The 15572-nt window shown below is 40.1% G+C and overlaps 1 protein-coding gene across 2 annotated transcripts in view; it reads left to right on the forward strand.

Moving 5' to 3' along the window:
- The first annotated feature begins 1397 nt into the window (after positions 1 to 1397).
- mcama (melanoma cell adhesion molecule a) overlaps positions 1398 to 15572 on the forward strand; it is a 51592-nt gene continuing 37417 nt past the window's right edge. Inside the window, exon 1 of one of the 2 annotated variants that reach the window (XM_031308224.2) lies at positions 1398 to 1623. In XM_031308224.2, coding sequence (XP_031164084.2) covers positions 1560 to 1623 — 64 coding nt within the window. In that variant the 5' untranslated portion in view covers positions 1398 to 1559. The remainder of the gene's footprint in view (positions 1624 to 15572) is intronic. The other variant, XM_031308225.2, reaches the window with a different exon arrangement.

Below are 15572 nucleotides of genomic sequence, written 5' to 3' on the forward strand. Positions count from 1 at the left end.
GAATGAACTTCTATATATGGGCGTCCGCTCTACCAACTGAGCTATCTGGGCGCCCAGGTGTTTATCACTTATCAATTAATCAAATTGATTAATCAAATGTGGCTGATTTATTACTTACTGTATGAATTCTAAGATGACCGAGGTAATTTGTGATTTGTTAGGTGATAGAACTAAGTTTTTATAATTAAAGTTACAATCTCGGAGATCTCCATTTTCTTCTCTTTGGCGGCACTTGTGGTGATGAGCATTCATTTCAACAAGTGTGTTTTTAGATTTCACTTGTTTTTGAAGTTTCATGGTCTGTAGTCATTGCTCTTGTTTGGAGTCTGTTGCATCAGCTCCGCCTACCCTCTCTGGCGGACCTACCACTGTTGGGTGATGCAAAGCTTGTCACTAAGTGTGCGCCACTTTCTGGTACGGTTTTCCGTTTGTCAGCAGGATTATGCAAAAACTGGCCCGATTTTCACAAAACTTGGTGGTAAGGTGTAGCATGGGCCACGAAAGAACCCTTTACATTTTGGAGGGGATCCAAATCATGGGGCCGATAAACAAATACTTTTTCCAATTTATTAACATTGTGAGATAGGGCATTTGTGCTGCATGTATGGGGTGTTGGATTAACCTAAAAAAAAAAAAAAAAAAAAAAGACTTCTCCATTGGAAAATATTCACACTGCAAAAACATTGTGAGATAGGACATGGGTTGTCAAAGTTCTGCGCTCCCTAAGTGCTCTTCTAGTTGCAAATTTAATTGAACATCGCAATAATGACCTGCTCACTCTACATTATCCCCCTTATTACATGGCTACTTACTAAATAAATCAATATTTTGACAAAAGTTGATTTTAAAAATGGTTTTATTGATTACTTGCATGCCCGGCCAGTGTGAAGGATGCTATGTAGTTGTGGAGTGTGAAAGATGCTATATATTTACATGGCAAAAAAAAGTAGTTTGCTGCTATATTAATGTTGTGAATTACATAAATAGCACCTTAAGTAAATGATCTGAATACTTCCTCCACCACTGCTAAACTATGCTAACTGCCTGCTGGCCGTAGATATGACATATCAATCTAATCCAGAAAGCATTATAAGCGTACATCTAGGCTATTTCCCAAAATGTAGTGCAGTACTTCAAAATTAAATTCAGGACCATGTGTCAATGGATTTATCACCTTAAACCACAATGGAAATGCAAATATTGTCCCGGTTAAACTGAATTCAGCCAACACGTGATTTCGGCTAAAAGGTGTGCACGAATGATAAGGTAGGCTTGTTATCCTGACCTTGAGGACTTTCTACCCAAGGAAAAAAACAATCCCTGTGTGAATTAGAAGTTTGTAGCAGAAGAAAACACTGATAAGCTGCTTCAACCAAACACACATAAAGCCTCCACAATAGGAGGACCCCGCCAGACTGAGACTTTAATTGAGCTCACCCCCCCTCCTTCCCCTCCTTCTCCGCCTCTCCTCAGTCTCCGGGCTGTTGGCTTCAACTTCTCGGCTACACACCACTTCACATTATTTCGGAGTGGATACGACGAGCAGCTTTTCCAAGAACATGGCTCGCATGCACAGAATACTTGTACCGCTCTTTCTTCACGTATGCCTCCTCAACTGGAGCGGTGAGTTAAAACTACAATTAGGCTAAATACGCCATTTTTTTTTTAAAGCAGACAAGTTGTTAGTGAAGGAGGACCGCCGTTGAGATTGAATGAGAATACTACGTGTGGCTTTTCTTGGATGCTCCTACTGAAATGTTTCTGACATTTCCACAATATGTTTTGTTAACTTACTAGAGCACAGTTTTCTTTCAGAATTAAGTGTTTCTTTTGGTTAATTATGTTAGCTTAATTAGTTGGTCTTCGCTTCAGCAGTGAATTTTGAAGGCTAATTTACATATAGTGAAAGAGGCGCATGTTGAATGTGTGTGGGTTTCCACTAATTTGACACTCTGTTCCCGCATCTCAGCCCTTATGTTTGGTCGTTTTCTGTTGAAAGTCTCTGAGTCCTAAAATATTTAAAGGTACAATTAATTACTGCGTAATTAACGGACCAATTAACCCACCAACACAAGCTACGTACTTTGAGCGTTCGTTGGTATGTGACGACTGTGTTTATTTTAAAAGCTTGTGTCCTAGACTGTCATGCGACAGAGTCTGGGTAAGTTATTAAAGGTTTAACAAGACTGCTGTAAACATCTAAACAACCTCAGACCGCAGGACCGAACTAAGTTCTCAAAGCAGGACATGCTTTTTTGTCTCTCTGATGTTATTCATCAGCTAAAACTAGACAATAGTAGCAATGTGTGATGGAAGAGGCTGGTTTTAGACACAGGGCAGTGGGATACTGACAACCAGTCTGTCAGTTTAGTTTTAGATTGTGAATATTGTTTTGCTCAAGGAGTTTTAAAGTGTTCATATTATGCTCATTTTCAGGTTCATAATTGTATTTAGAGGTTATATCAGAATAGGTTTACATGGTTTAATAAAAAAACAAAAACATTTTGTTGTACTGCACATTGCTGCAGCTCCTCTTTTCACCCTGTGTGTTGAGCTCTCTGTTTTTTTTAGCTACGGAGTGAGGCATTTTACTTCTGTTCCATCGGTGTCGCACAGGCGCAGTAGCTAGGTAAGGACTACTAGCCAGTCAGAAGCAGAGTATGAGGGCGTGCCATGCTAGCAGCTGGGCAAGCATTACAACATGTGTTACAAATTGTAAAGGCTGGACTACAATAGAGCTGTTTGGAGCTGTTTGTTAACAGTGTTTTCTGTTGGAGATGGTAAGTCCCTTTGGGATGGACTTTGGGCTTTTTCACTTTGTACACTTATAACGTGCACAAAAAAGATATAACCCAATAAAGGAAAGGGAAAAAGCCAAAAAGCATAATATGAGCACGTTTAAGGGTAAGGAGTGGTGTATAGATTAATTTCTTAACTCATTTGAAGCTTACCCTCTCTATTATTGGTTACGATAGTGCAACATGTCCATATTTTCCAAGAGTCCAAGGTCACGTCCTCTTTCACACATGCAGTCTGTCCCTGAAATGTTCAGGAACATTTCCTGCATGGAGCCATGTGTGAATGGGAGCAGGGATCGATATTCAGGGAAATCTGTTCCGCCAATTTCCCACCTCAAGACAGAGTAACATTTCAAGGAAAACTGTTGTGAATGAAAGCAGTTTCATTGCAGCAGGGACAACCCTCTTAGGGATGTTAATAATGAACAGTTTAAACATTAACCTACAATAAGAATTTTGACCGTTTTAATACTATCAGTTAAAGCAACACTATGTAACTTTTCCCGCTTCGGTCCCCCTACAGGTTGTCTCATTGGAATTACAGCTTGCGCGGCTGTAATTCCAATGAGACAACCTGTAGGGGGACCGAAGAGGGAAAAGTTCTCTAGTGTTGCTTTAAAACAATATTATAAACCTCTTTTAATGTCAGTTTAGTTTATACTCTAAATTTAGATTCAATTGAATTCTTTAGCCTCCAATTTAAACTGTGAACCAGTATTAACTTTAAACTTACTCTTGAGGAGGTTAAACTTTTAAAATGACAACCTTTTTGGGATGGATTGAGCATAATAATCAAGTGTCAGTTGTATGATGCTGCTGCATTTCTCAAAATACCGGTTCGACAAGAAAACTGTTGTTTTGTTAAGGACTAGCTTCAGGCCAACTGACTTTTAAGCTAGCAAACAATGAAAAGTTTAGTAAGGAATACAGAGCAGTGGAAAATGTATGGCTAACCCCCCCTGTTTTAGCCTACGTACTTACTTAGTCCCGACAGCACATTAAACTGTATTTAATTTTGGTTTACAGCAATTAACCTGGATTTACTAAACCAAGATTAGTTTTTAATTGTGAAACATAGCTCTGCTTATTTTTTAATGTGGATGCACAAGCGTTTCCAGGAAAATGGCTGCATGTGTCCATGACAATGCAAGCAACATCGTGGCTGCATGACCGGAACGACTCCGCAGCTGTCCAGATGTGGAAGGCGGAAAGTATGTCCGTGCCTCCTGGACGGGTGAACTGGGACTCCGTTGCCTGCTTGTCGGTTAACGGTTAATGAGTTTGAGGTTAAAAAGGGTCAGCTATCGGTCAGAAAATAAAAAATCTAAATTAGCATCCCTAGTCCATCTGACGTGGAGCGAACGGACCATTCACAAGACTCCGCTGATGATTTGATGTTTCTGATTCAAGTAGATCACCAAAAAATTTGTCTCTCAACCTTGTTGAATATTTAATACATTATAAGAACATTGGCACAGGACAAAAACTGCTCCCCGCTCGACGTCTCAGACGTCTCCCGCCCAGTGCACGTAAATTATATCCAGCCTTGCCCCCATCTTTCTTTTTATTTGTAAAGTTTTTTGGCGGTTGCCATCCATAAGTGTTACATTAGCGCCATCTGCTGGACTATGTCTTGCACCATCTACTCCAGCATGTGTGAAAAAAACGCAAGATTGAAATGTTCCTGAATGTAGTGCATGTATGAATGGTGAAAATCACTTGCGGTGCTGGAAAGGTTATCTGGTAAATTACCAATCCATAATGTGTGAAAGAGACTCCAGAGTCCCAAAATCCCAAAATATTGAGTTTAGAATAATGTAACCCAAAGAAAAGCAGCAAATCTTCACAGTTGAGGAGCTGGAACATCGCATCGACATATTATTTTTTTGGGCATTTTTAGGCCTTTATTGACAGGACAGCTGAAGAAATGAAAAGGGAGAGAGAGGGGCAATGACATTCAGCAAAGGGCCGCAGGTCAGAGTCGAACGCGGGCCTGCTGCGTCGAGGAGTAAACCTCTATATATGGGCGCCCGCTCTACCAACGGAGCTATCCGGGCGCCCGCTAACCATGTAATACTAACAACTGATTGGAGCTGAAACAATTAGCCTAGTCAAATAACAGATTGGTCAATTGACAGAATTCATTGGACATACAAAAATACATTTTTGAAATCTTTGAATCAATTGAGAATAATAAAAGATAAGAATTCTTGTGTGAATCCGTTTCTTCCCCACCGCTTCTCTTGAAGGCAGACATCATGTTCACTGATGGATTACCTGCAGACCGAATGTAAACCTTTCTTCGTCTCGCATCTCACAACAGGACAACACTCACTCTGTCCTAACCATAAACCTCTTTTTCTCTTAAATCCCTGTTTTTTTACTCCATCAGCCTTGTCTTAATTGGGTTACCGCTATTTAATCCTCATCTCCCCTCTACCTCCTCTGGAGACGGAGTAAATCTGTCTGTTTTTGGATTAGGTTGTTGGTTAGTGCCCTCCTAAAGAGCTCTGTCAAAACTGACCTCCTCCCTAATGGGCCTCGGAGGGCACTTACTCGAATACAATTTGTGGCTAAAAGCATCTCTCCTGCATGGAAATAAACCCATCCTGAGTATGACAAAAAACCCTAACATGTCGCTTAGCTGATGCATTGTATACCAACCTCCTTATTGATCTCACGGACCAGTGTTCATCAGTATGATGGACATGTTGTGTTACAGAAATGGGTAAGTGGTCCGGGCAGTGTGGTTGTGCAGTAAATCAGGGCAGTGCCAGAGCTTTTACCATGACATTTACAGAACAGAAAGTAGACATCTGCTTGCTTAGTTCATGCCATCATGACATTTTTATAACCAAACAAGGTTTTATCCATCAGTGCATTTCAGGGAGGTGAGGGATTCTTAAATAATATAATAATAATAATAATAATAATAAGCTTTATTTGTATTAAAGTCAGTTTAGGAAAACGAGGGTTATGCATTTGAATTAATTAATTCTGAATTATTATTTGAAGTAGACTTACCCAATCAGAAAAGTCTGTATACCGCCACACCAACAATAGGTGACATGGACAGTGTTACTTGGGGTTACTTTGTACTCTAGCCACTCCTGAAGGAGGAGGGTTTCGCTGAAATGCTGCTGACTGCAACATCATAATGTGGAGATGTCCTTTTAAATAAAACAGCTTATGGCCTAATTGACTTTTAAAGTTTGCCGATATTGTGCAGCGTCATTCCTTATTGTCAGTAAAACCCACGAAAATCCCCAAATCAGCATTCCACTAAAAAATATTGTCTGTGTAAAGCCCAATATATCTTCTTCCTCTGTGCCACAGAGCTCCATTATAGTCCAAAAAACTTAAAAACACACCAATGAGCTACGCTATTGCACTGGGTGACATGTTCCTTCATTACCATAAACACACACACTGTGCTTTATTTTGACTCAATCCCACAGACACCGTCCTGCTGACAAATACTCACTAGAGCACCAAATGTGGATTAATCCACTGCTGAAAATAGTCCCCAACAAATGCAATACTTCCTCCTGTTTGAGTAATGTTTGCTAAAGCACAGTGCCCAGCTGTATTAGGAAATTACTGAACCTTTTTAAAAAAAAAACGAAAAAAAAAAAAAAACGAAATTACCTTTGTCCGATGAACCCTCAGGCAGCGACTGATTGTGAGATGATATAGGGGTAGGTTGACATTTTAATGGTGTTTGGTCTGACACCATTTAAAACAGCTTTGGCATCACTCATAAACTAAATCATTGTGTCTCATGTAAAGACATTTCAGCAGCTTTCTTTGATGGATGACCACAAGCTTTTTTAGAGCCAAGGGGCATATTGGCTCACCACTTTTGTTCATTGAAGCCTCAGGCCCTTTCACACATGCAGTCTATGCATATTGGTCCCTGTTAAATAAGTTAAGCGTGATTTATACTTCTGCATAAAATCTACGCCGTGGCTACGAACGTAGGTACGTGGAGACACATACCTACGCCGACCCCTACGCCGTAAAGTGACGTGCACCTCTCGAAAAATGTAACAACACGTCACGGCGACACACATCGTGTCTTGGCAGCGTTGCATTTCCCCCTACTCATTTCCTGGTTCTCCTTCTCCATAAACAACATGAAATCAAGAAGAGGGTTAACTTTTCCTGCTACAGATTTCTGACCGTGGTCAGAAAGCACAGAAAGCACATAGTGTTTCTCTCACTATGCCTCCAGAGTCGCTACTTGCTCCGAAGCTAATCAGTGTCACTCTCTCACTTCTCCCTCGCTCTACCATGCTCTCTCCACAAACATGCCGGCTCGACGCACACACCAACGCACAAGTATAAACTTCAGACCACTTACGTAGGCTACGGCGAAAGCAGAACCATAAATCACACTTTGTGTGAAAGAGGCTTAAGAGAGACAACTCACTACAACTTGATAGAGAGCTTTCTGATTCTGACTGTTGTCAAGGTAATTTGTGTCCAGTGTGTGTGTAGTACTTCGCTGTGGAGTTTTTCTTGATAGAATCAATACACAATTTAAGTGCTGTGACGTTGGTATTTAGGAGCATGGAGGTTGTATATGATTGACAGAAAATTAATTACGACAATTGTGATAATTCATTCATCATTTAAGTTATTCATCAAGCAAAAAGGCCAAACTATGAATTGTTTCTAGGGTTGGGTTTTGTACTTGGAATTCGTTACTGGTACCCAACGGTACCATTTTCCGGTACATACTCTTAGTAAAGTGCTGTCATACTGTAATATGTCCACGTACAGAGTATGCAGTTCACGTACTATTGGTTTAATACGAAGGTTTTAGACATACAAAAAATCTCACCTACTGTTTTAGCATCCTAAATGGCATGTTGGTATGAATTTTGGACGCGCCAGTGGCTGAGTGTTGGCTAATGCTAGTAAAAATGCTAAGCTAACGTAGTTAGTTTGTTAGTTAGTTTTCTCCAACAACAACTTATCCACCTAGCTAATTAATTACCTGAAGATGTCGATGAAGTTGTCAATGCCTCACTGAAAGTTTTGTCGTCCGGAGGGTTCAACTTCTTAATCGCTGGCTGCAGGCGGGCTTGGATCGCAGAAAATTAAACACGGTACACTCTTCAGCTTTTAGATATATTTTGTGTTTGACCAAATATTTCCTCAGGTAAGACGTGTTGCCCTGGCCAGCTTTGCATTTCACATTACAAATATTGCAGCCAGTGTTGTCTGTGTCAACTTTTGAAAATTGTGTTAACCACACTTGCGACTGCTTTTGGCTCGCCGGTGCCCGAATTGTGACTTCAGCTGCAGAGATGACATAGCCTCGCTCTTTCTCTTTATACTCTAAGTTACTCTCTCAACCAGATGCGCTTTCAGGTACTGACATTTGGCACCGAAATTTGGCACAGTTTGATTTCATGTGAATTGGTACTCAGTAGTACCAATGTAATTTGGTCAGTACCCTTAAAAGTACAGAGTCCGATACCCAACTCTACTTGTTTCAGCCTCTCAAATTTGATAATTTCCTGCTTTTCTGATTTGTTTCATCATATGTCATCAGTTGAATATCTTTGCATGGTTGGTCAAATAAAACATGCAGTTTGAAGATGTAAGCTTGGTGAAACCGTATTTGTTTTTTACATTTGAGTATTTGATGAGGGTTAGATTAATAAACCATGAATAAACATAATAAACGTCATATTTCAGTTTCACTATGACTACAGTGCTCTTAAACAAATGTTTTGGGAAGCAATTCAGTTCATTATTCATTGTGATTTATATCGACTTGAGAGAATTAAATTAAGAATGGAACGTCTTATTTAATGAAATGACTCCAACTGCCAATCTGATAATTGAAATATTCAAATTGTTTTTGACCAAGGTCAGACTGCATGAAGAAGAAACTACACTTTGATATGAAAATAAATATGTCAAGCTATAACTGCGCCGTAAACCAAATTAACATTTAAAACGGTCAAGCTATAAATGTTTGGTCAGATTCTTAGTCTTGTTTACTCATTCTGAGATCAGATTATACGGTATATTTATATATGCATTATATTTAAGAAAAGTTGTTGTTTGGCTGTGAGTGTTGAGACATCATTATATCATTCATTATTAGCCAGCTAATAAAAAAATATTTTTGTAGCAAGTTGTGAAGTATCCAAAAATAAGTTGTAAGGTATCCCAGTGAGTCAATCTCCTCGTGTAAATAATGGCTTGTCTCCCTGACCTCTTCTGCATCCGTCTCCGTGGCTGAATGCCTGAGAATGCCTTCACTCTGCTGCAGGACTTGTTTGGATGTAGCAGGAAGTGTGCAGCTGTTGGCTGCAGTTGTTCGTGTGGGATTAGTGCATTTGCCTGAGTGATAGCCAGGCATGACAGCCATATAATCTAATGTATTGGCTCATTGTTTTCATTAAAGAGAGTGCTCTGTTTGATCCCTGTGGCATTATAATAGTGCCGTGCTGTAGCATTAAGCATATGTAAGTTAATTCAACGAACATGTATGTCGGCGGCACGGTGAATAATCAAACGCCGCACATCATATTGAATTAACTCTTTTCATTACTTTTACTGATTATTCAAGCTTGAGCTTTTGTCTACAGGGTAAGGAAGCACCAGACTTCAAGTTAGAGACCAGGGTTTGCATCCTTTGTCCCATGTTTTCTTAGCTTTAGACTACTAAAAGAAAAAGGAAAGATGGTGTTTTTGTTAAATACTGAAAAAGTCGATGCTTCAAGTCTTGGGCCGCAAGTCAGTGTTTGCTTGTTGAACACTTAACCATCTTCCTCTAACCAAAACCAAGGCCTTTGATTTGGTAAACACAACTCTAAAACATTCCTCATGCTTTAGTTGCCTAGGGGATATTGCACAAAAAATGCTTCTCTGTTCTGTTGATAAAAAAATGTAAATCGAGCAACATTGTATTGCCTACAAAACAAATGTACAAAAGCTAATAGTTGAGTATTGTGATTTTTAGGAGACAGGGTAGATTGAACACAGCAGACTTGATTTTGTTCTAAAAGAGCGACAGGATTCAAAGCAGACATTGATTTCTGAGAAAGTGGAAGCTTATGTTCTTAAATCTGCTCAACGTGTCTGCTGAGCTGTTGCAAAATGACTGAAGCTGGCAAAAAACTACCTATTTTGTAAAATCATAGTTATTTTGTGTTTGTTGTATCAGTCTTTGGTTTAAAGCCTGTGAATGCTCTGACGATCCAAGACATTAGAGGATGGATACCCGACCCGAGCCCGACGGGACCCGACGGTACCCGAAGGGCCGGGCCGGGTTCGGACAGATATCTAGAAATGATGTTCGGGTTCGGGTCGGGCTCGGTCACATCAGCGCGATAAGGCATTGAACATTTTAAATTTAAAGCCGCTTATTATGTAGGTGCGTGCCTGTGTTAACGTGCGCTTGTTGCCCCGTGTGCGCTGATGCTGTTGATATTTCCGAATGCCTTCCTACAGTTGCTTAATAAAAGCGGGCTTTCCACACAAACAAACGTACATGTGTCATTAGTATGAGAAAAAAAATTGGATTTTAACTGTGTTGGGCTCGGACAGAAATATCTTCATGCCTGTCGGGCTCGGGTCGGGTTCGGTTACTGCTCTGTCGGATGTGGGCTGGGCTCGGACAGAAAAATGTGGCCCGATCCGCACTCTACAAGAAATTCAAAGCTGTAGCTGTTTAGCTGGCAGGAGCAGAGCTGACATCCTCCCTTAAGCCCAAATTGAAGGGTTTTCAAGGGCCTTGTCTTGCATGTGTAGTGTATCTTTGCACTGGGTAGATGGTTGATGTTTCAGAGGGATTTTATATCAAACAGCTGCCTCTGTAGTTGGATCCCTGGCCTTCTGGGAGGGAATTTCTGGAGGGTTTTAAGCAAATCTCAATCAAGAAGAGGGAGGTAGGAAGTTACTCATGAGCGGGAGGAACATCCATTGCAGGTGGTGAACAAAATTCGTCATGGAGTTGTGCTAGAGCGCTAGCCTTTCATCAGCGACATGAACAATGTCTCCAGCGCAACACTTTTTTGTATTTATTTTTATAAAGTGTTGAAAATGCTGCAGGGCTTCACATCAGAGTTTTTTTTTTTCTCGTCATGCTGGGAGAGTGCTGAGAGGATTGTTTCTTTAAAGCCTCTTTGAATCCCAAATATTGGATTTGGCTGCACTTCTTGCACTGCATTGATTATTCGTATACAATATTGTAAAAGCAGATGATGAATGTAGAGGTATGTTTTTGCCCTGGTTGGTCTGTCTATACTTTACTTTTTACTTTACTTACTCAGTAAAAAATGTAAACAAAGAAGCAATCTGGTAAGTGATCATTTATGTTTTATATTTAGTTTGGGCTGTATCATATAACACTAGAAGAATTGAATGTTACTTAATACTGACTGACTGTAGAGTATGTGAGTTGATGAGTTGAGTTGCACTTCATTGGGTTGACTGCTGTGTTCATTTAGGTCAATTCCTACATGTAAACATTAATACTTTTAATAATGCACCAGGTGAGAGGGAACTTTGTACAATTGTAGAAACGGTTTCATGTCCAAGAAAAATTGGTTTTGCAACTGAAATAAATCAACATTAAATCGAAATCAAATGGATTCGGGAAATCAGTGGCAATACCCAGCCCTACTCCTTAGTAACAATAGCACCAAGTGAACATCTTTTATCACCCATTATTTAGGCAAAATATACCACAGTTAAATGCACGCATATTTGAAACCATGCATATATTTAGGGATCTATTCGTGTATATGAAATAAGACAGTCCTGTTTTCGTTGTTTTAAAATAACACATTCATTAGTAATATTTCAGTCTTGAGCAGATTTGGCCATTTGTCTCTAAATTCTGCACAGGCGAAAATGGCCATCTGTACATGACGTCCCTTCATATTTAGAAGGCCCATCTGTGGGACACATGGCACTTTCTTGGGCCACAATCCAAGTCTTGGCATCAGTTCCATCAATGCCAGAGGGAGAGACAAAAAACCTCCAGTATCGCCTTCATTGAGAAGCCTTTCCTTCCTCCTTTTCCCACTTCTCTCCCTCTTTGGTCTGCAAACAGAGCTTAACCAGCAGCTGCACACACCTGACGCCCAATCCATCGGACAGGGCACATTCTGCTGTGGGGGCAACAAGCTGGGGCTCACGTTACAGAGAAATTGTACACCACAATGGTCTTCGCCTCCTTCCCGCCTTTTCTGAGCCGTGTCCCCCCCATCCTGTGTCTCCTCACACACCTCTCTCATGCCCCCTTTTTCTTTCTTTTTGAGTGCAGTGGACAGAGCCTGCCTGGGAATATTTACTTTGCTCTTGTTGTTGTCAACAGTTCTGATTGAAAGAGCAGGAGCACACAGGCAAGAGTAGTATGTAAACAAAGAGTGGATTAACTTAATACATGTGATGTGCTGCTGGAGCGATAGCGCTCACCATCCTTGGTCTGTTTAATTTTAAACCGCTATGATCTTTGTGAGCATTGATACGAATCTTTGTCTCATGTCAGATTTCTGTCGGTTGATCAAGCTTTGGCACATGCAGCTGGCACTACATAACATACCACCCACAGGGAAAGACTTTTTTTCTTAGAAACTGGAAGACTGTACTTCCACCGTGTCCAAACCAGCAAAGACAAGAGATCCTGATGCCAAACAAAACCAATTTGATTTCAGAACACTTCATTTTTGGATCTAAAGGTGATTTTCTTCTACCTGGCATTTATAAAAGCTGATGCAACCCAGATCACCGTACTGGATTTTGGAGGCTGAAAAACATGATGTGTCTTTGATGACAATCTCCTAATTTGGTTGTTAAAGAAATAGCACGTTACCATGGAATTATGCTTATTCTCTTTCTTACTAAAAGTTAAATGAGAAGATTGATACCATTGTCATGTCTGTACGGAAAATATGAAGCCACCGCCAGCAGCCGCTTAGCTAAGTTTAAAAACTGGAAACAGGGGAGACGGCTAGCCTGGCTCTAGCCAAAGGTAACAGAATCCGCCTGCCAGCCCCACTAAAGCTCATTAATTACCTGTTAAATCCCATTTGTTTAACGAAGCTTCATATTTTCCATACAGACACTAGAGTGGTATCAAGGAATAGTTTGACATTTCCCAAAATGTCGAACTATTTCTTTATTTGTGGCCCACATATATCTACATATCTTTATTTTTTTACAGCAAATTCTTGTTACTTATACTCATTTATCTATGATAAACTAAAATCGTCAAACGTTTCTTTGTAATTTTGACAAGCAATTTTGACCAAAATGGACCTGGATTAAACAGAAATTAAAATCATTTTCAAACTTTGGACTGGATGGCTAACATTAGACGGGATGCTTTCTCCTGAGATGCTGAAGCATTGACGTGGTGCTACTGTTGTAAGCTGGTTCTGTTTTACAATAGACACACTGTTCTGAGTTTTTGTTTCGACTTGAAATGATCCTAAAGTTTGAACGCTTGCTGTCGTTTTCTCTAGCCTGTCTCTTCTCTTCGCCCCTTGCTATTTCCTCTCTCTTCCTCCGTTTTGACATCTTCACCGTCTTCCACACAACCCGTAAGTGTGTTGTGAGAAGTAATAATCCTCTGTGCGAGAACACAGTGGGCTGTATATACCTATATGGATAAAACCAAGAATTAGATTTTTAGTAATCAAATTACTTGAGGAATCGTTTGAGCCCTAATTTATGTTAAATGTTTCAACAAAACATCATTACCAGAATAACTCTGCCTGGAGGACAGCGTCTTCAGAGTAGAGTTACCCATTAATCAGGGAGGCTGTTGAGTTATAACTTGCTGTAGATGGGTCCATAATGAACTCTCTTTACTCCCTGGTGGGAGGAAAGCACTGATTCCCCTTTTAAATCCTGAGGCGTTTAGGCGTGTGTGAAATGTGACCACAGCACTATGTCATTGGTTAGAGGTTTCATTAGTATCTTGCTCTCTTGTAATGGATATGAGATATGTTTCTTCCTGTAACAATGCAGATGCCACCACTTGTCGTCTTCAGTATTTGCTCAAGGCTTCCCCTAAAACCATGTCATTGTCCTGAGGAATGCCAAGTCCTCTGCTTTCTTTTGCTTTTAAGGTTTCTGTCAAACTGCCAAGCCAATGTGTCAGACGGTCACAAGAGCCTGCAAAAATGCATTTAGTGTGGCATCCAGCTCATCACCAGGATTAGGTTACAAAGTGATATCATGAGTACACTTGACGAAGATAACAAAATAGTAAATACAGCAGGTAATGTCTGTAATTTTCCTGACATTTAAGGAGCAAAGAGCACAGAGGTTACGCCTGTTGGTGAAAGTTATTTAAATATGACAAATAACTTACTTATGTTTCAGAGTTCAAATTGTTTATAACCAAACACACCTGAGACACAATCCTAGTGTTTGATGTCAGAGCCAAAGAAATGTGTGGGTAGACTAACAGACTAATTCAGAAGCTTCAAACATGATATGTTGCTGTTTAATTTGTCATAAGATATTAGGGATATATTATATTATTGTAAATCATTAGCCACCATTAAAGGATAAAACACAATATTCTGTGCTTTTCTTATTGTCCACAAATCCAATGAAAAGAAAAACGTAAACATTGTTAATTTTGGTCTTTTATGGGATTTGTGGACAATAATGCAATATATATATATACAGTATAGATAGAATAACATCAACCTTATCCTTTTAACAATTTGAAGAATTGAGAATATTTTAAAAGTCTGGTTTCTGAGCTGACCTCTTGACAGCCAGATAAGCTACAGTACATAATCAACAAAAACATACCTTCTCTTGTGGCTGGGGATAACCAGCCGATCAGAAACATAATCTGGGGACCACGAATCTATGCACCAAATTTCATTGCAATCCATCCAATACATTACCGAAATTGTCTTCCTTAGAGCCGCACTGCTGGCATGGCTACTAAAAATAAACCTTATATTTTGTGGAATGCATTTACCATCACATCCCATTATTAGACAATATCTCATGATGTCTGGCACTGCGCCAGTCAGTTTCCTGTCACATCAGCTTGCATTCACATCTGTTGTCACATTATAATGAAGTCTGTTTAGATCCAGCCCGACTTTGACGGCATAAAAATATCTCCGTGTTCAGCGTGTACATGTGCATATGAATATTCATGACGACCTCCGGGCTAACCAGAGCGGCTTTCATGGTGTTTGCCTCTTGTGCTAATGGGCTGTGCCATGGCATGGATATGGCATGCATCTGGCAGTGTTTTTTTCTGATTAGTCTGTTCATTACTATCAACGATGCAACCAGCTTTAGGTTTGAATCGACTCAATCTGGCTGGTTATGGCTGAAACCTTTCACATTGTCAGGTTTTCTTAGTGATTTTCTAGCATGGACCTTTAGTTAAAACCCTCATTATGTGCTTTTTAAAATAAACTTTGAATGAAGGGAGTGGACTGGATGTCTGTGTATGATATCATGCTCAGAGCAGGATTACAGAGTCTTGTGTCTGTAAATGTTATCCCAACCCCTGAGGCTTAACCATCAGTGCAATGGTAGCGGGCCAGATTTTACTCGCATTTCATGCTTTGTGTGGGATTCTCCCCCTCAGCTGATTCATAGTGCAGGCCTAATTATTTTTGTCTTTTACTGTTGTTCAGTTTGTGGTTGCGGGGCATTTGTTTTGCAGATTCCCCAGAGGGCACATGTCTTTGTTTAAGTGTCCCTCAGGAGAACCAAGAGAGGCAGAAAATAAGCTGGTGAAGGAAAACTAGCAGCAAC

Source organism: Sander lucioperca, chromosome 13, assembly GCF_008315115.2.
Source record: "Sander lucioperca isolate FBNREF2018 chromosome 13, SLUC_FBN_1.2, whole genome shotgun sequence".
Lineage (NCBI taxonomy): Eukaryota > Metazoa > Chordata > Actinopteri > Perciformes > Percidae > Sander > Sander lucioperca.